This window comes from Leguminivora glycinivorella, chromosome 19 (genome assembly GCF_023078275.1).
Source record: "Leguminivora glycinivorella isolate SPB_JAAS2020 chromosome 19, LegGlyc_1.1, whole genome shotgun sequence".
Classification (NCBI taxonomy): domain Eukaryota; kingdom Metazoa; phylum Arthropoda; class Insecta; order Lepidoptera; family Tortricidae; genus Leguminivora; species Leguminivora glycinivorella.
Window position 1 is genome coordinate 14,829,378 of NC_062989.1, and position 21,850 is coordinate 14,851,227.

General features: G+C 37.5%; 1 protein-coding gene across 9 annotated transcripts in view; it reads left to right on the forward strand.

The window, feature by feature from the left end:
• Window positions 1-21,850, forward strand: part of LOC125236529 (carboxypeptidase D-like) — a 92,690-nt gene that overhangs the window by 37,868 nt on the left and 32,972 nt on the right. For 6 of the 9 annotated variants that reach the window (XM_048143357.1, XM_048143361.1, XM_048143364.1 and 3 more), the window contains 11 exons: window positions 257-460; window positions 1,370-1,564; window positions 2,502-2,587; window positions 5,430-5,630; window positions 8,341-8,423; window positions 9,938-10,094; window positions 12,501-12,667; window positions 13,077-13,187; window positions 16,711-16,867; window positions 18,149-18,382; window positions 19,145-19,295. In XM_048143357.1, the coding sequence (XP_047999314.1) occupies window positions 257-460; window positions 1,370-1,564; window positions 2,502-2,587; window positions 5,430-5,630; window positions 8,341-8,423; window positions 9,938-10,094; window positions 12,501-12,667; window positions 13,077-13,187; window positions 16,711-16,867; window positions 18,149-18,382; window positions 19,145-19,295 (1,746 nt within the window). Of the gene's footprint in view, window positions 1-256; window positions 461-1,369; window positions 1,565-2,501; window positions 2,588-5,429; window positions 5,631-8,340; window positions 8,424-9,937; window positions 10,095-10,184; window positions 10,268-12,500; window positions 12,668-13,076; window positions 13,188-16,710; window positions 16,868-18,148; window positions 18,383-19,144; window positions 19,296-21,850 lie in introns of all 9 variants that reach the window. The other 3 variants (XM_048143360.1, XM_048143362.1, XM_048143359.1) reach the window with 2 other exon arrangements.

The following is a 21,850-nucleotide window of genomic DNA, read 5'->3' on the forward strand; positions in this document are numbered from 1 at the left end:
TGATCATAGGTCTGTATGCCTCCCTTTTTCTCCAACGTGAAGAAAAAGGACCTCATGTTGCCTATGATCACATTTCTATGATAAACATATGATAGTGGACTATCGGCCTCAGGATACCGTTTTTCTAACGTTTAAAAAATCAATTTACTTATACACCTTTATTTGACATTCATCCTCGCCTAAAACAATTTAGTTAGATACAAAACTGACCTAGCGTTAGCGCCCTAAAATAAAGTCCAAACGGGCAAATCTCCAGAGCAAAACCCACATCGTCGTGACGTGCCCACTCTCCCTGCAGAAGATTTCAACCACCACGACTACCACAAGATGGAGAGCTTCCTCAAGGACCTGGCAGACTTGTACCCGAAGATCACCAAACTGAGCAGCATCGGGAAGAGTGTGGAAGGGAGAGAGCTGTATGTGCTGGAAGTGACGAAGGACCCTGGGAGACATGTTCCTGGTAAGGACTTTTCAAATTTTTGGGAAACCCATGTGTCAAAGGGATATCCAGAATTCTCTTCTTTTTCTACTGACAAATTGGTTCACCAAACTATAACTATAGTATTATCAGAGTAGCTTATATCATAGTTGCACCAGATGATACCAGGAGATTATAAACCAAAGGAGCGGCGAGAGAACTGTCTAGAAACATCAAGAGAAGGTATATCTTTGGTATCAGAGCTTTCTCAAGGTCACCATGACTACCACAAGGACCTAGCAGACTTGTACCCCAAGATCACGAAGCTGAGCAGCATCGGGAAGAGTGTGGAAGGGAGAGAGCTGTATCTGCTGGAAGGGATGAAGGACCCTGGGTGACACATTCCTGGTAAGAATTTAAACTTTGGCAAACCGATGTGTCAGTAGAAAGGATATCCAGAATTCCCTTCTTTTTCTACTGACAAATTGGTTCACCAAACTTTAACTAGAATATTATCAGAGTAGCATATATCATAGATGCACCAAATGATACCAGGAGATTATAAACCAAAAGAGTGACGCGGGAACTTCTGGAAGGATCAAACAAACGGGCAAACGAAACGTGTTGAAACGTACCCTGTATGTTTTCTCAATTTCTGTAAACGTCAATTTTTTTTCATTTGGAATCGAGGGAAGGTCTTTTAAGCGTAGCTGCTAATCTGGCCCCGTAGCCTAATGGCATTTCTCCGACGCCAAACGAAAGCGATACGCCGCTGGCTCTGTCGCGCCAATACGCAAGCGCGATAGAGATAGATATCTACTAGCGCTTCGTTTCGTGAGCGTTTCGTGAGCGATTGTGCCATTCGGCTAGCCACCCTGATCCTTTCGCCCTCACTATCAAAACACCCTGTATATCATTAAATCATTATTAACCCAACATTCGTTCCAACAGGGAAACCGGAATTCAAATACGTGGCCAACATGCATGGAAACGAGGTGGTCGGTCGCGAACTCCTCCTAATGTTGGCCAAATATTTGTGCCAAGAATACACCAACGGCAACGAACGGATACAGAATATGCTGAACAACACCAGGATACATCTCATGCCGAGTATGAACCCGGATGGATATGAGAAGAGTACTGTCGGTAAGTTTCCTAATCGACAATATTTAACGTTTCCTTTTTTAAAGTTTCCTAATCGACAATGTATATATGCCACCATGCATTTAACTTAAATGCATGGTGGCATATATACATATATATGCATCATATATTTGATGGCCTGTGGCTCAATATGTAGCTATCCAAAATCACATTTATAGCTTAATTATTAGACGTTATAGACGACCGGCCTGGAGCAGTCGGTAGTGACCCTGCCTGCTACGCCGCGGTCCCGGGTTCGAATCCCGGTAAGGGCATTTATTAGTGTGATGAGCACTGATATTTGTTCCTGAGTTATGGATGTTTTCTATGTATATAAGTATTTATATGTTATATATATCGTTGTCTGAGTACCCACAACACAAGCCTTCTTGAGCTTACCGTGGGCCTCAGTCAATCTGTGTAAGAATGTCCTATAATATTTATTTATTTATTTATTTATTATTATTCAGTATTTATTATTATTTAATAAACAATTAAATAAATTAAATAATATTGTGATTTACTATATATTATTTAAGGATAAAGATCAAATGGCGGAAGTGTGAAAAAACAGGATGATGGCGATTTTTAGTATGTGATTTAGGCTCCCTTTAGTAGGTGATAAACAAAAGTTTTACTTCGCTTCGGGGTCTAAAATAAACTTTTTTTAACCCCCGACTCAAAAACGAAGGGGTGTTATAAGTTTGACGTGTCTGTCTGTCTGTCTGTCTGTCTGTCTGTCTGTTTGTCTGTCTGTCTGTGTGTGTGTGTCTGTCTGTGGCATCGTAACTCCCAAACGGATGAACCGATTTGGATTTAGTTTTTTTTGTCTGAAAGCTGAGTTAGTCGGGAGTGTTCTTAGCCATGTTTCATGAAAATCGGCCCACTATGTCGCGGTCGTTGGTTTTTTCAAAATTTTAATTTTGTGGTTATATTTCAGGTGACTACAAAAGCACACACGGCCGCGAGAACGCACACAACGTCGATCTAAACAGAAACTTCCCTGATCAGTTTGGCGAAACACCGGTAACAACTGGATGCTGATAAGCAACAATGTGTCAACCCACACGCCAACCATTTTGAGAAAATGGCGTCTAAAGATTTTTTCTCATTTTTTTGTGTTTCTCTTAAAAAAAATTGTTTTTATATAGATTGTTGTGTTTTTCAGCTATAATACGTTCAGTAGTAGTGATTATTGTAGCTTAATTTCAAAACAAACTTTAATTTGACGAAATAATGCCATTTTCTTTTATTGCAAATTGTTCGACGACGTCAAACTTTTTCAAGACTGTGTTATGATACTTAACCCACTTTTGCTAATTGTTTAAAAATATCTATGAGTCTTAAATAAACATGTTAAAGCACATAAATTGTTGTTGTAAAATACTCTACCTATGCATATTTTTAACTTTATAAGTGTTAAGTAACATATCAGTCATGGTCACTTATGTTATTAGGTATGTAGGAATCAATACATTATTTATTAATCAAACCTTTTAATGATTTTTCTACTCCCGAACTGTTATTCGTCATTTACAGGATTGTGCGTATCGAAAAAACTGAAAACGCATTGTTTGGTTCTGTAATCATGGCAACGCATTGCATTAACGATACTGCGTGCGTGCGCGGGAAGGCTTTGGGCAGCTGAGCTGACAGTGCAAACCTTTGCAATACAGGAAACAGTGCGAATTTCGCGAGAATTATTAAAAAAAACTATTAAAAACTAAGTGCATGGTCGTTGTAAAAGTATTGTATTCAATGGTGTTTAACTGACTCCAAAATACTCATGGAAAGTACGCCACTCATATTTCTTGACCTCCTTTAAACGCCTGTTGAATAAAATACTATAAATTGACTATTAGATTAATGATCATTTCTAGACACATATTTACATTATCTGTGCTTTTTCAACAAAAAATCGTTACAAAAACCAAATAATCATCTAAAAAAAAAAACTACTTATCTAAAATATACAACAAAATATTTTTCTACGCTAAGAAATAGACTAAGTCATTTAAATTATGAATAACTCATGACTTGTACAAGAACAAAACATATATATCTTTAACAAAATAATAAACTACCATTCAGTAAGTATTCAAAAATCAAACAATATTTTTATGCATACATTAACACGTCTTAATGTAATTAGTAATTATAAAAAAATAGTAGCTTATATTAGATTTTTATATAAACACGTACTTGTAAAAAATGTTTGCAAATTATAATAACGAATATGTATATTTATGACTTAAAATGTTCAATTTCGTACTGAATTTACCATTCATGTGCAAAAATATACTAATGGACTAAGTCATAACTTATTCCAACATAAATTAATATGAACAGTTATATTTTACAATATAGTGTCATGGTACTTACACCAAAAACGAACAATTTATGACCCGAATATAATTTAACAATAATGACTTATGTTTTATAACACGGGTCGTAGCATAAAACAACGAATAAAATATCATTTTGCAATAATCATTCAAGTCTCATAGTGGGCAACTATGTCATTTTTTGCGTTTTGCAAGAATGAGTCAAGTGTAAAAAAATCGTTAAGTCAACCCTCATAACACATTATTGTAATTTAAATATGTCTTCTGCCAATTACTATAATAAGTTAAGGTTCTTGACACATTAATGCAAAACAGGCAACACACGATAAAGGATTTGTGTTAACCTATTTTTTTACTTTTGGGATAGTGAAAATTTTCAAAATGAAAAGGTCATTTTTGCAAATAGAAGTTTAAAAATCCAGCTTTAACATGGCATTAAAATCTCATTTTTTTAGTTTTTGTGGGTTGACACATTATTGCTTATCACCATCCAACTATCAAAAGGCTTATTTTAAAACGTTTATTACGTCTAGTCATACTCTTGACAGATCAACATCAATGACGGATGGATGAATACTGCATATGGTGTACTGAAAAACGTTTATATTGTAGATTGTGAAATGTATTGTTTTGTATTTTTTTTATACCCCGTGTTTTTTTTGTTTTCCGTTAAATTCGACACGTTGCTAAGTTCATTATCAGGAACCACTCTGTATATCACTTTTAGTTAAATTCGCAAAAAAAAAATTCATCATTTTCATACATAATAAATGAATTTATTAATGTGAGAGACCCTTAAGAATAACATTCAAGTTAGTGTCAAGTGATTGACGGCACATGTCAAAACAAATAACATTAGGATTTGGTAAAGGTTGTCACACACATGTTCAGTGATTATCTTTATTTTTTTAATAACTCGATATCCGTAAGAGTTAAGACCCTAGTTTTAGAGAAATTAATTGTATTTGATATAAAGAACCTTCTTCTTAAAATCAAGTCTTTATTAGTGTTCTTTACATATCCCGCACCTTTTTTGGTCTTCTTTGTTTGGCCTAAATGTTGACTGGTAGAGAATGCCATGTAGCATTAAGTCCGCCTTTTGTAACTGTATATTTTTACTGTGCAATAAAGTTTAAATAAATAAACCTTCCCTTAAAGTTAACGGAATTTAATAAAAACAGGGTGTATATATATTATAGGACATTCTTACATAGATTGACTGTCCCACGGTAAGCTCAAGAAGGCTTGTGTTGCAGGTACTCAGACAACGATATAATTATATTATACTTATACATATAGATAAATACATACTTAGAAAACATCCATGACTCAGGAACAAAATATCTGTGTTCATCACACAAATAAATGCCCTTACCTGGATTCGAACCCGGGACCGCGGCTTAGCAGGCAGGGTCACTACGCGCTAGGCCAGACCGGTCGTATTATCCGGCGAATCATATAATGTTTTCTATGGCACACCTCACTTGGCCTCAAATTTCACTTTCACATTTTTTTTTTTTCAGGACAACCAAGTAGCGGAGCCTGAAACGAAGGCCGTCATGGATTGGTCCCTCTCAATACCCTTCGTGCTATCCGCCAACCTGCACGGAGGTTCCCTGGTTGCCAACTACCCGTACGATGGCAACCCTTCCATGCACAGCGGGGACGAATATCTGGCCCCTGATCATGACGTGTTTCTACATTTGGCCCATACTTATTCTGATGTAAGTATAACCGAAGAGGATCGAGTATTATAGAGGTTACTGTCGAAGTAATAGTACATTGTGCAACAAGGGGAGGAAGTTGAATATTACTAACGAGAGTAAGTTAAATCGCGACGGCTTGCCGGAGCGATTTAAAAACTCGAGTTGGTAATATTCATACTCCCCGAGTTACACACAATGTTTTTCATCACATTTGAGAGAAAAATACAGAAGAAATAGTCATAAGACAAAACCTTCAACCGGCGGCGTTGCGACCAGTAGTGTATCTTGATCTACATCAGATTATTCATATTAAATCCATTGTTTTTGACAACAAACACTTTTTGAACGAAAACAAACACGAAAATACTGCATATAAATTAAATGCAACGTCCAAAAATGCATTTAAATCATATAATTGAACTAAAATTGTACTTATTTCTCATTTATTTAAATATTTCGATCTGTTGTACTCTCCGTTGCTAGGCAACGGTGGGTGCCTCGCGTACGCACGCGGTCAAGCGCGAGTAGAGAGCATATTGTCAGATTGTAAATTATAACAATTTATCTGAGTTAAATTTTACGAAATAAATGCAAAACACACTGAAATAATTGTAACATAAATTAAATGCATAAATCATACCGTATAATATATTTTATAGCTTAATAGTAAAATTTTGGTTGTGCAATAAAAATCCTTGGCAGATTGAAACATCCTTTGCCTGAAGTATTGTACGGATTGCATTAATATTTAAAACTAAATCCATTATTCCCTTGGGAATAAAATAGTACATTATGCTTCAGTACACGTAGACGCAATGATACCTTTAAACAGCAAATGTGATGAAAAATGTGTAATCACAGTGCATAGACTGCAATCTCTCGACACAGGCTTAAAACTTTTGAACCTCAGTTTTGACAATTTGGCCCATATTCTTAGCTTGATATGTTTTAAAATGTCAAATATTAATATTAGCGCCATCTAGCTGAGCGTATCCCAAAGGTGTATCACCATCTAGGCCATCGTACCTTTTTCTGTATGGTACTGAGGTTCGTTTTTAGGGTTCCGTAGTCAACTAGGAACCCTTATAGTTTCGCCATGTCTGTCTGTCCGTCCGTCCGTCCGTCCGTCCGTCCGTCCGTCCGTCCGTCCGTCCGTCCGTCCGTCCGCGGATAATCTCAGTAACCGTAAGTACCAGAAAGCTGAAATTTGGTACCAATATGTATGTCAATCACGCCAACAAAGTGCAAAAATAAAAAATGAAAAAAAATGTTTTATTAGGGTACCCCCCCTACATGTAAAGTGGGGGCGGATTTTTTTTTTCATTCCAACCCCAACGTGTGATATATTGTTGGATAGGTATTTAAAAATGAATAAGAGTTTACTAAGATCGTTTTTTGATAATATTAATATTTTCGGAAATAATCGCTCCTAAAGGAAAAAAAAGTGCGTCCCCCCCCCTCTAACTTTTGAACCATACGTTTAAAAAATATGAAAAAAATCACAAAAGTAGAAATTTATAAAGACTTTCTAGGAAAATTGTTTTGAACTTGATAGGTTCAGTAGTTTTTGAGAAAAATACGGAAAACTACGGAACCCTACACTGAGCGTGGCCCGACACGCTCTTGGCCGGTTTTTGTCTTATGTCTTTGATTTGCATTAAATTAGGACGACTTTCATGTATCATGGTAGAACGCGTCTCTAAAACAAGTATGTTGTCAACTTTTATTAGAAACGGGTATATTTAACTACAGTCTTACCTGACAGAAACTTAACAGTAGTGAACTTGTTACTTTCTATTTGTGTTATCTGTAAACCTCCACGGGGAATCCCTGGTTGCCAACTACCCGTACGATGGCAACCCTTCCATGCACAGCGGAGACGAATATCTGGCCCCTGACCATGATGTGTTTCTACATCTGGCTCATACTTATCCTGATGTAAGTATAACTATAGTCACACCTCGGACAATGGCGATCAAATATATGAAAGACCTTCGTGCCATCCGCCAACCTCCACGGGGGATCCCTGGTTGCCAACTACCCGTATGATGGCAACCCTTCCATGCACAGCGGAGACGAATATCTGGCCCCTGACCATGATGTGTTTCTACATCTGGCTCATACTTATTCTGATGTAAGTATAACTATAGTCACACCTCGGACAATGGCGATCAAGTATATGAAAGACGCGCGTTCCTACGCACAGTCTAAGCTCGTGTAGGCGAACGCGTACCATGCTTGTATGAGTGAGATATGACAGGTCGACTGGTCGCGTTCTAGACAGGGAGTAACTGGTTGGTAACCGACAGCGGTTGAGCGGCATTTTCAGCGGGGAGCGGGAGTGGCCATACTGTACGATAGTACTCTTTATTATACTGTGCTATCCATACTAATATTATAAATCGGAAAGTGTGTGTTTCTGTTTGTTGGTCCGCCTTTTACGGCAAAACGGAGCGACGAAATGACGTTATTTTTAAAGTAGAGATATTTGAAGGGATGGAGAGTGCCATAGGCTACTTTTTGTTTCTTTCTAACGCGAACGAAGCCGCGGGCAAAAGCTAGTATGAAATAAAAATAAAACAGTCACCTTTACGTGATCGTTATAACGTATTCTATCAGAAAAAAAAAATGATTTGCAAAAAACTTTACCTATTGGGTAATAGTCAACTTGTCACATCTTATTCGAGTTACTGCAAACCTATCTTATAAAATATCTATTTTGTTTCAGACTCACCTGAAAATGCATTTGGGACAACCATGCAGGAGCTACCCTGAGCGGTTTCCTGAGGGCATTACCAATGGCGCCAAGTGGTAATATTACTAGCAATAACACCTGTCTAATATAAGTTATAATTAAAGAAACTCCTTAGGTATACACATCTGCAGAAAAATCTTATCGGGTAATTGCCTTCTTGATCTTGACAGAAAAAGAAAAATTATTTGCTTCCGTCTCGTATTATTATTGTAAAATTGTAAAATTAATTGTGTAGAACTATGTTCATAAAAAGTACTACAATTTACAATTTGAAGGAGGTTTCCACCTCTTGTCTGGGTGTCTGGTGACATACGCACGGCAAATTTTCTTGCACAACGGCTAAGCCTAGCCATACAGCTAGGAAACGCAGCATGCATCCTAGGGACAAACTTAGAATACAATGATACCAATTAAATGTATTAGAAAACCTGAAATAACTTTATATCTCAATTATTCCAGCAAACAGTAGGATTGGTCTTTAAACAGTGTAATCCCGAATTTTTCGTTGTAATGCTTGGGCATTTTCGCAAGAACAATCACCAAAAATATTTTTTCTAAGGTAGGTAAATTTCATCACGAGTCCATTCGATCTTGGACAAAAAACAAGAGACAAAAAAACGGTCCCAAAATGTTCTATCATTTTGCATACATTCCATTTGTAACCGCTGGACAAAGTGTTTGTCATAGGTAAGCGTGCTCCACCGTAGACCGCATCATCACTTACCATCAGGTGTGATCGTGGTCAAACGTCTACCTATTCATAGAAAAAAAAAACCGGCCAAGAGCGTGTCGGGCCACGCTCAGTGTAGGGTTCCGTAGTTTTCCGTATTTTTCTCAAAAACTACTGAACCTATCAAGTTCAAAACAATTTTCCTAGAAAGTCTTTATAAAGTTCTACTATTGTGATTTTTTTCATATTTTTTAAACATATGGTTCAAAAGTTAGAGGGGGGGGGACGCACTTTTTTTTCCTTTAGGAGCGATTATTTCCGAAAATATTAATATTATCAAAAAACGATCTTAGTAAACCCTTGTTAATTTGTAAATACCTATCCAACAATATATCACACGTTGGGGTTGGAATGAAAAAAAATTTCAGCCCCCACTTTACATGTAGGGGGGGTACCCTAATAAAACATTTTTTTCCATTTTTTATTTTTGCACTTTGTTAGCGTGATGGATATACATATTGGTACCAAATTTCAGCTTTCTAGTGCTTACGGTTACTGAGATTATCCGCGGACGGACGGACGGACGGACGGACGGACGGACGGACGGACAGACAGACATGGCGAAACTATAAGGGTTCCTAGTTGACTACGGAACCCTAAAAAAGATAACAAAGTGGAAAAATTAAATTTGAGACACTTTTCTTCCTAGTAGGATCGAATCGAAAGGTCTCGTGATTCTGAGTAAGAAAAACATTAAATTTACCTATTTTAGAAAAAAAAAGTTTTTGAATCTTTTTTCGCGAAAATGCCCGCTTGTACCTTAGCATATTTTACGTGATCACGCGTTTCTGATTAAAATCATGAAATTTTAAATTTCCTCGCAATTTTGAAACTTCTCAGGTACGTGCTTGCCGGCGGTATGCAAGACTGGAACTACCTACACACCAACGACATGGAAATCACACTAGAGCTGGGCTGTTACAAGTTCCCCCCTGCTACCGATCTACCCACCTACTGGGCGGACAACAGAGAAGCGTTACTCGCGTATATTGAAGAGGTAAGAAGAAATAGATAAAGACACAGACACAAAAACACACCAAAAATATTACTTATTATTCGAACGACTCTCAAATCACACTAGAGCAAGGCTGTTACAAGTTCCCCCCTGCTACCGATCTACCCACCTACTGGGCGGACAACAGAGAAGCGTTACTCGCGTATATTGAAGAGGTAAGAAGAAATAGATAAAGACACAGACACAAAAACACAGACCAAAAATATTACTTATTATTCGAACGACTCTCAAATCACACTAGAGCAAGGCTATTACAATTTCCCCCCTGCTACCGATCTACCCACCTACTGGGTGGACAATAGAGAAGCGTTACTCGCGTATATTGAAGAGGTAAGTAGAAATAGATAACGACACAGACACAAAAACGCAGACCAAAAATATTACTTATTATTCGAACGACTTTCAAATCACACTAGAGCAAGGCTATTACAAGTCCCCCCTGCTACCGATCTACCCACCTACTGGGCGGACAATAGAGAAGCGATACTCGCGTATATTGAAGAGGTAAGAAGAAATAGATAAAGACACATACACAAAAACACAGACCAAAAATATTACTTATTATTCGAACGACTTTCAAATCACACTAGAGCAAGGCTATTACAAGTTCCCCCCCTGCGACCGATCTACCCACCTACTGGGCGGACAACAGAGAAGCGTTACTCGCGTATATTGAAGAGGTAAGAAGAAATAGATAAAGAGTTAAAGACAGAGACACAAAAACACAGACCAAAAATATTACTTATTATTCGAATGACTTTCAAATCACACTAGAACAAGGCTATTACAAGTTCGCCCTGCTACCGATCTACCCACCTACTGGGCGGACAATAGAGAAGCGTTACTCGCGTATATTGAAGAGGTAAGAATTGAACTTATTAGAGAATAAACTCGGCGTCAGCGAGGGCTGGCGAGAGTCGCTCTGGACCGCGTAAAGTGGCGTGCTCTTCTGTTGGAGGCCAAGACTCACTTTGGGGCGTCGCGCCAACAAAGTAAGTATCTAAGTACAGACCAAAAAAGGCTACTTATATTAACGACTTGTAAATCACTCTGGAGCTAGGCTGTTACAAGTTCCCCCCTGCGACCGATCTACCCACCTACTGGGCGGATAATAGAGAAGCGTTAATCGCGTATATTAAAGAGATGAGGAGAATAGATAACGACACAGACACAAAAACACAGACCAAAAATATTACTTATTTTCTAATGACTTTCAAATCACACTAGAGCAAGGCTATTACAAGTTTCCCCCTGCTACCGATCTATCCACCTACTGGGCGGACAACAGAGAAGCGTTACTCGCGTATATTGAAGAGGTAAGAAGAAATAGATAAAGACAGAGACACAAAAACACAGACCAAAAATATTACTTATTTTCGAACGACTTTCAAATCACACTAGAACAAGGCTATTACAAGTTCCCCCCTGCGACCGATCTACCCACCTACTGGGCGGACGATAGAGAAGCGATACTCGCGTATATTGAAGAGGTAAGAATTGAACTTATTAGAATAAACTCATCGTCAGCGAGGGCTGGCGAGAGTCGCTCTGGACCGCGTAAAGTGGCGTCCTCTTGTGTTGGAGGCCAAGACTCACTTTGGGGCGTCGTGCCAACAAAGTACCTAAGTATCTAAGTAAGTAAGAGAATAAAGTTATGACAACATTACAGACCAAAAAAGGCTACTTATATAACGACTTGAAAATCACTCTGGAGCTAGGCTGTTACAAGTCCCCCCCCCCCTGCTACCGATCTACCCACCTACTGGGCTGACAACCGAGAGGTGTTACTAGCATATATTGAAGAGGTAAGAATAAGTCGATATTAGAGAATACACTAGTTTCTAATAAAAAAACTAAAACGCTACTTATTTTTGAATGGCTTGGAAATAACGGAAGCTCGGTTGTTACAAGTTCCCCCCTACTACCGATCTACTGGGCGGACAATAGAGAAACTTTACTAGCATATATTGAGGAGGTAAAAATGACATTAATGTCGAGCCTGGGGTGTGCTTTGACAACTAATCCCAAGATGTGGCATAGGCACTAGTTTTTACGAAAGCGACTGCCATCTGACCTTCCAGCCCGGAGGGTTAACTAGACCGTAAGTAAGTAAGTAAATATTCTTTATTGCTCCATTTTAGCATTCTACATGTAAAAAATATACAGAATATTGAGTGAGAACCGTATTGGAATTAGTCCGGTTTCCTCACGATGTTTTTCACCGAAAAGCGACGGGCAAATATCAAATGACATTTCGCACATAAGTTCCAAAAAACTCATTGGTACGAGCCGGGGTTCGAACCCGCGACCTCCAGATTGAAAATCGCACTCTTACCGCTAGGCCTCCAGGCGCTCTACTAAGCTTAATCTATCAATCTTTGTCCCCAGGTCCACAAGGGTGTCCACGGTTTCGTCCACAGCCACATAGGCGGTAACCTGTCGAATGCGACAGTGTCAGTGTCCGGGATCCGACATAACGTGCGGACAGCTAAAGATGGCGACTACTGGCGACTACTAGTCCCTGGACGGTATAACATCACCGCTAGCAAGCACGGGTAAGTAAATAATTAAATAAACCATCCATCCCATCCATCATACATCTACATACACATACACAAACAAAAATATATGAACACGACTTTAATATTATAAGCATAAAAATGTGTTCAGAACTTCAGACATTTTCCTTCGCGTAAGTGTGTAACTCAGCGCAGCGTTTTAAACATAAATGGAAAGGTCACCCCATAACGCTTTATTTTTGAACTGCTCCTAATTTTCATTGAGCCCTACTCGTGTCGCCGCCGGCAGTACGAAGTTTCACGAAGATTTGTCTAACTTATGAGACTGCGGCGAAATGAGTTGGATATGGTTTGTCATATAATATCGAACTAGTAATGAATTAAAAAAAAACTTTAACAAGCATAAATAGATGTTCACAAACTAAACAAATTAATTTCCCCACAGCTACGAGAGTGTAACGGAAGAGGTGGTGGTACCGGAATCCGGTTCCGTCAGCCTCAACTTCACGCTCATGCCGGATGACCCGCAGCACTGGTCTTCCGCCTACGACTTCCGGTAAGCTACTATAAAAAAATAGTCTTTTGTTTATGGCGATACGGTTGTATTACATTGGAATTGGAAACTTTTCTATTCTTTCTTAACATGTTGTAATTTTACATTATTAATGACATGAACACACTTTGACGTTCGGCCATTCGATTGTCTTTTTTCGGGATTTCTCATCTATTCTTTCTTGATCTCAAATTGATCTCTAATCTATATACAATTGGCATTTTATTACATATATATTATATTTTCTAATGGGTTTTGAGATCTTATTTTTTATAGAATCTAAAGTATTGGACGTAAAAGTACGTTGTGATTGTTTAAACAATATTTTTTATGAAATTTTATAATACCTACAATAAATAATAAGTCAACTTTTTATCGGTTATTTGACTTCATGACTGAAAAAAATGTATATTTTATATTAAGTATTTTAAATCAAATAAGTACTCTCAATATGAATACATTTTGTCACTACTTTTAAAAAAAAACTTGTATCTTCGTCTGTCAATGAAAAGAAAATTGTAGTAAGTATGTATGGAATGCATATAGACTTACTGCGTTTTAACTTTGAGGAGCAGCGTGAGATACGAGATTTTTTTCAAAGTAGTGACGATTTTTTAATTTAAAACATTTGATAGGAAATATGATATTCGCCTTATTAAAATTTGACTACTTTCATGCTTACCTAGAAGCCATAAACATAAGGTTTGTCAACATCGACTTTATCGACTCACGGATAAGATTGATTTCGCTTTACACTTTACTGTCACTTAATGCTTTTTATATTTGCTTTCCATGTATTCGTCACGTTTCGTATGTAGCTTTGCTGTGTGTGTGTTGTATAAGATTTTATACTTTTTCATGGGGTAAATTACGAAATCCAATATTTCACAAATTTTAGGACAGTCAAAAGCAAACATATAAATGGATAAAATCGTCTAATATAAATATATCAGTATGGTATAGACTGTGCTCTTATTACAATGGATTAGATGCTATAGGACATATTTTTGAGGAAAATGTGTACACCTATATTTTTTCATTACATTTGCTGTTTAAAGGTCTCATTGAATAGAATAGAATAGAATAGAAGAAATTTATTCAGAAAACGCTTAAATTTAGGAATTACATAGACAGTACTAATTTATTGTTAAGCGTCACTGAAAGGGTCTCCACTCAGCTTAATGTCAAGATACCACTTAAGAATCTCGACGCTGGTCTTCCGTGGAAACCCTTCCGAGAGAGCGCAACTACATGCATATACGTGTACTGAAGAATAATGTACTATTTTATTCCCAAACAAGTTATGGGTTTATTTTTAAAAATTAATACTATCCGTATAATACTTCAGGCAAAGGATGTTTCAATCAGCCATAGATTTTTGTCGCCCTGCCAGAGTTTGACTATTAAGCTATAAAAAATATTACACATTATAAAAAAACATTTTGTTTATGTTTTACAATTATTTCAGTGTGTTTTACATTTAATTTGTAACTTTCACTCAGATAAATCGTTATAAATTACCATCTGACAGAAAATTGTGACGAAGATTGACTACTGGTCGCAGCACCGCCGTTGATGAATTTTTCCTCTGTTTTCCTCTCAAATGTGATGAAAAACATTGTGTGTAACTCAGGAGGTAAGGATTTTGAAAACTCGTGTAGATATAACTCTCTCCAGCCTGCGGCTGTCGCGAGTTATTAACACTCGTTGTCAAAATCCCCCTTACCTACCTTGTTGCATAATGTACTATTATACTTGACTGCATATAGAATATAAATGTAGCTAAAGGCTATGATATTTTGACAATGGATATTACAAAAACTAATAATTCTGTCAAAAATTGGTTTCGTTATTTACCTCTGTTTCATATAAATACTTAGAAATCTCGTAAGTGTTTCAAAGTGGTCATTAATTGAAAAATGGTAATGGTAAAAAGTAATTTGTTTTAGCAAGGACCATCTATAAAATATAGTACTTGGATGTTTATAATAAGGGTTAAAAAGGGTAATATTTTCGTAGTTGTTAGAATTAGAATTAATGGCCATTTTATCTTTAATTTTTATAATACTCATTCTTTACTTACTCATGTTTTACGCACTTTTATAAGTAGACGCACCGCTTGTACGTTAATCAATAAATATGTATGCACGCATCATGTATTATTTATTGTATTAACTGTCTAATTTTACTAACACTTATTAAATTTCTCTTATTATATTACTTCTTAATGTGTAACTTATGTACTTCTTAACTGACATACTGTTTTTTATACATACTTATCTCAATGTATGAAAATCAAACTAAAGTTATTAAATATTATAAATTGAAATAGATATCATACACGAAAGAAAAAACGTCAAGGCCCACTGGTGGCCGAGCCGGGAATCGAACCCGGGTCTTCAGATTACGCGGCTGAATTAAATATTCTTTACTTTAGTCTTCACACTAAACTTTAAGCGATACCAACACAGTATATTACTATAACTTCTTTTTTTTATTTGATTTCTTCTCTTAGATATCAAAATGAAGCACAAGTTACTAAAATGAGTAATATAAGATTAATATGTGTGTTCTTGTAACCGTTTGAAAATTTGTTTGTTAATAATAAGCTAGTTTCCTATACTCAAAATATGGACAGTAGTTATGTTTAAACATAATTTCTATTTAATAAGTCAAAGAGAAAGATATAAAGTAAATGAATTGACCGTGACGTCACTCCTCAGTATTTCATAGTAATTCCATATTAGCAGATCGTTCTGACAGTTCTTAAAAATAAGCTGATTTGACTAGTAGGAAACTAGCCTATTGTTATCTAACTTAACTAGCCTATTGTTATCTTTAGCGAAAGCGTTTTCATTTCTAGACGCTATAACGCCTGTCGTATATCTGTAATTTGACTTAGTTAAAGTTGATGAAAATATACAATAATCTTCTCCTTTTTCGGTAAAGAAGTCGGTTTAAAATAGCCGAATTCTTAGATATGTTCGAACATGATGGCTACTTTATAATTTTGGCGAGCTTAACTGTATGGCACCTTACTCTTCGTTAGCGTATCGCACCTAAAAACAGCAAAAAATATTTTTAAAGTATACTTTTACGTAATCAGGCGAAAACAACACAGTCATGTTAATCTATAGATTATCTGTGCATCAGGTCATTCTACTCGAAAACAACATTTTCTGAATTTTAAGTGTGAGACATAAAGTTCATTATGTCAGTTATAAGGCCGAATTCGATCACTACATCGCTGACAGCGTTTTCGGTGTCCAAAATAAATAAAAAATTACACACATTTTTAATCTAAAATCTATAAATATTGGTTTTTTATGTTAAATACTACAGAAGACAATCATTTATTGTGCCAAATTCGATATGATATGAGTCTAATAGTTTATTATAGGCAGGTACCTAAATGCCCATGTCGGGTAACTGTTGTGTGTCATATACCTCTCATCTTTTGTACACAGTTTGTCATTCAAGTATTTATATTTATCATACTGATTTATTACTGTATTCCAAACCCCAGCGTGCTAGAAAACATAATGCACACCCGCTACCACTCGACGCTGGAGATATACGCGGAGCTGGCAGAACTCGAGAACAAGTTCCCGGCCATCGCGGAGTTCCGATCAGGAGACAGCATGCTCACCGCCTCGCTTCACCAGCTCAAGATGACTGACAAGGTGAGAGAGGCGCTTCTACTTTGCTTTTTTCCTCCCTTCATGGGTAACCAAAATGCATCAGCTAAAGATTGACAAGGGGAGTCGGGTGAAGCCCGATGCACGCCGCTCAACGCCAGCTGTCAAGGGAGTCCTCATACTTAAAGGGTCGGGTGGGTCCGAAGCCAGGCGTCTTCATACTTAAAGAGTCGGGTGAAGCCCGATGTACACAGTCCAAAGCTAGGCATCATCGGCGCTCTCATACTTAAAGAGTCGGGCGAAACCCGACGTATGCGGTCCAAAGTCGGGCGCCTAAGGCGCCCTCATTTTAAAATGTGTGATAGGTGATACGGTATGGATGGTGGATAGACACGCTACCACTCGACGCTGGAGATATACGCGGAGCTAGCGGACCTCGAGAACAAGTTCCCAGCCATCGCGGAGTTCCGATCGGGAGACAGTATGCTCACCGCCTCTCTGCACCAGCTCAAGATCACTGACAAGGTAAGAGATTTCGCAAGGTAAGAGAGGCGCTTCTACTGTGCTTTTTTTCTCCCAACCAAAAATGCATCAGCTAAAGATGATTGACAAGGTCACTTAGGGAGTCGGGCCAAGCACGATGCACGCCGCTCAAAACCAGCTGTCAAAGGCGCCCTCATACTTATAGAGTCGGGTGGGTCCGAAGCCAGGCGTCTTCATACTTAAAGCCCGATGAACAGTCCAAAGCTAGGCATCATGGGCGGCCTCATATACTTAAAGAGTCGGGCGAAAGCCGGGCGCTCAAGGCGTCCTCATTTTATATAATGTGTGATAGGTGATACTGTATCAATGGTGGATAGACACGGTATGGATGGTGGATAGACACGCTACCTAACTCGCTTTCATACTTAAAAAGACGGGCGAAGTCCGACGTATTCGGTCCAAAGGAAGCTGCCAAAGGCGCTCTCATTCTTAAAAGAGACGGGCGAAACTCGATGTACGCGGGCATAGCCAGGCTTCATCGGCGCTCCCATACCTAAAGAGACGGGCAAAACCCGACCCGACGTATGCGGATGCCGGTCACCTAAGGCGCCTGATAAATGTCACGTCTGGACATGGTATGGATTGTAGACACGGTACCACTCGAGCGTCCTCTCATTTATTCTGCGATCAACATAGGATCATAATCCCTCTATCCTAGGCTCCTTCGCAGATCGACTTTTAAAAACTAAAGCTTTTCACCACTTGATTACTAAAGTCGCAAATTCAATTCAACATCAGCTTCCCAGTTCCTGTCCTTAAATTTCCATTTTTAAATGTTTCCAGGTGGGATCTCCCGAAGAGACCAAGCTCCACATGGCTCTCATCAGTAACCTCTACGCCTCCAACGCCGTCGGTCAAGAGATGCTTCTCAACTTCGCCCGGCACATCGCGACAGCTTACTCTCTCGGCGAACCGAGACATAAGAAACTGCTTGAGAATGCTGTGCTGCATTTTATACCGAATTTAGACCCATTGTATGAAAAAATTCTGCGTCATTTTAGCGGAGAACAGTGTCAGGTAACTTTACTATTAAATCTATAGGATATACTTCCTTACTTCGCCTGGCACATTGCGACAGCTTACTCTCTGCGCGAACCGAGACATAAGAATCTGCTTGAGAATGCTGTGCTGCATTTTATACCGAACTTGGACCCGTTGTATGACAAGATTCTGCGTCACTTTAGCGGAGAACAGTGTCAGGTAACTTTGCTATTACATCTCAAGATTCCTATTTTAAGCTCCATCGAGACAGTGTTGTCCCTGCGTGAACCGAGACATAAGAAACTGCTTGAGAATGCTGTGCTGCATTTTATACCGAATTTGGATTCGTTATATGAGAAGATTCTTCGTCAATTTATCGGAGAACAGTGTCAGGTAACTTTGCTATTACTTCTCAAGGTTCCTATTTTAAACTACATCGCGATAGCGTTGTTTGTAACTTTAACTAGTAATTCTAGGAGACACTTAGCATCAGCTTACTGCCTTGACGAACGCAGACATAAAAAAACTGCTTGAAAACGCTGTACTGACCTAACCTGAACCCATCGTATGAGGAAATACTTCGTCAATTTAACGAGGAGCAATGCCAGGTTATAACGTTACTATTTATTCTGTAGGATACACCTCTCAACTCGGTTTAGTTTTTGTTGTTGAATAAAACGAATGGATTGACGTGGATAATATAATTTAAGAAAAGGATTGATCTTTTTGGAAAACAAATTATAAGGTATTTAATAGTTTTTTTAAACCAGTATTATAAATGATTGTTCTTTTTTTCAGTTATCGCCTCTAGAAGAAGAGTTCGGCGACAGTCTATACCACTACATCACCAAAACCAATTTAAGCCCTCTGACTAACTACACACGGGAGAAGGCCTTCGTAGACCTGCTGCAGGCTGAGAAATATGACATCGTGTTGGAGCTATCTTCAGGTATTTATATAAAAAAAATACACTAACCCTTTTATTTATAAACATTTAGATACTAAATATTATTAAATTAAAACGGGACTTAATCGCGTAAAACTTACGTTTTATATTTAACCCGACCTTTCGGAATGACATTACGTCCGTGGTCACGGGTAGACTGGCTGGGAGTTGTATCAACATCTTCTAGCTGTACGAGTTTTTCGAACTACCCGCACTTGATTGTCATCAGTCACTTTTACGCTAGGGTTGCCACTCTGCCTACATACAACACTCACGACATCCGATGGTATGGGACGGGAAGTTTTCTCACGTTTACACTTGCTAATCACTGGATTCCACGAAGATGAAATCCCTTGCCCTTCATTCATGTCATGTCCGAAACGTCGGGTTAAATATAAAACGTCAGTTTTACGCGATTAAGTCCCGTTTTAATTTAATAATATGAGTGAAGATCGTGTTAGTTTAAATCAATATAACATTTACTAAAGTTGAGAAACCGATAAAAAGCGTTTGTTCCTCTCCAACATACTAATGCTTCGGAAAGGGACAAACGATTACAGTGTCTTATTAAATTTAGTAAAAGTTTATGAATAAGGGGTAAGTGACTCATAATCAGGTGAACCTTATCTTTTACAACCCACAGTCCAAAGCTGAGATGTGATGTTAGTTCAATAGGCTACTTTCCTCCTAGTCAAATCAGCTTCTTTTTAAGAACTGTCTAAACGATTTTGAACGACTTGCTAATATGGAATTAATATGAAATCGAATTGAGTGACGTCACGGTCAACTGATTTACTTTATATGTTTCTATCTGATTTATCCATACTAATCTTATAAATGGGAAAGTGTGTGTGTCTGTTTGTCCGTCTTTCACGGCAAAACGGAGCGCGATATTGACGTGATTTTTGAAGTGGAGATAGTTGAAGGGATAGAGAGTGACATAGGGTACATTTTGTCTCTTTCTAACGCGAGCGAAGCCGCGGGCAAAAGCTAGTACAATATAAATTTGAGTTAAAAATAACTTGTGTCCCTGTTTTTCTTATAATTATCTGATGCCTATTGCAGTCGTTATTAGTACATTATCACTACGATACAAAAGCGTTTTGTCTAACAAAAGTCTGTAGTGATTTATTTCATACCATTGTTTTTCATCACTTTTCAGTAAAATACATCTTTCGCTATTTTTAACCCCCGACACGACGAAACGACGGGGTGTTATAAGTTTGACGTGGCTGTCTGTCTGTCTGTTTGTTTGTCTGTCTGTGTGTGTGTCTGTCTGTGGCATCGTAGCCCCCGAACGGATGAACCGATTTAGATTTAGTTTCTTTTGTCTGAAAGCTGAGTTAGTCGGGAGTGTTCTTAGCCATGTTTCATGAAAATCGGTCCACTATGTCGCGGTCGGGGGTTTTTTCAAAATTTTAATTTTGTGGTTATTGTTATTGTTTGGCGGAACAACAACTATGTGAACGTCAAATGGCTCTTTCAAGTTTTAAAAATCAATAAAAAATGTTTCATTTCAGTAGTGTAATATTGGTGCACCTGGATCAAAGAAGATCCAGGTGCCACCAATATTACACATTAGAATACTAATTTTAATCGATCGATCATTCAAATAATTACTCATTTTGTGTCCATTCAAGAAGTCACCTTTTCAAGTAGTGAGGTAGCAGGATGTTAGTAAGTTCTGATTTATCAGATTCAATTCTAAAAGTAACACTCAAACATTCAAATTTGTAACCAAGTCTATACGAACCATTTATCTTTTCTGATTACTCATGCCAATACTCGAAAACCAGTATAATATATGGTGTCCATGTCGGTATATGACATTGATAAATAAGAACTTCATCGATGTCTTCCACATTGTTGTCCATTTTTAATTGATTATTTATTTGCAAATTGGTTCGAGTGACTTTAGGTTTGATATTTATGATGGTACTAAAATTACTTATTACCTATATTATTTTGTTTTATAGATCATCATAATTTTAAAATAATAACACAGGTATTCATGATTATATTTTATTTTGTAAAAAAAACATTATTTTCTATACACCACTTATTCAGGCATGATACATTTTTAAAAGCGCAGACATTAGCATGATATATACAATTTTGAATATCACATTTATTTGAATATTTTTCGCATAAAGTCTTTAAATTTGGGCAGTCAAAATGTTCTAAATTATAAACATTATCACTGTCTGTTATTTCTTTCACCCACTGCACTTTTTCATAACCTTTTGTATAAATGTGTTTATCTTTACAGTAATCAACAATCAAATTCTTATAATTAAAATATGATACATAGCCTTCATTCCATAATATTCCTTTGTATTTTTCCACCCAAGAGACTTGTGAACGTTCTTTCTTTGTTAAGGTATAGAACGGATGGGGAGGGCTGATCAGAAACACAAGAAAACTTTTTTGAGAAATAATCGCCACTTCTTTTGGTATAAATTGATTATTTTCATTTTTAAATCCTTGAACATCCAAAATCACATTCATGATAATTTCCTTACTATATTACTCAAAGGTTTATACTCGACAAGCCGATC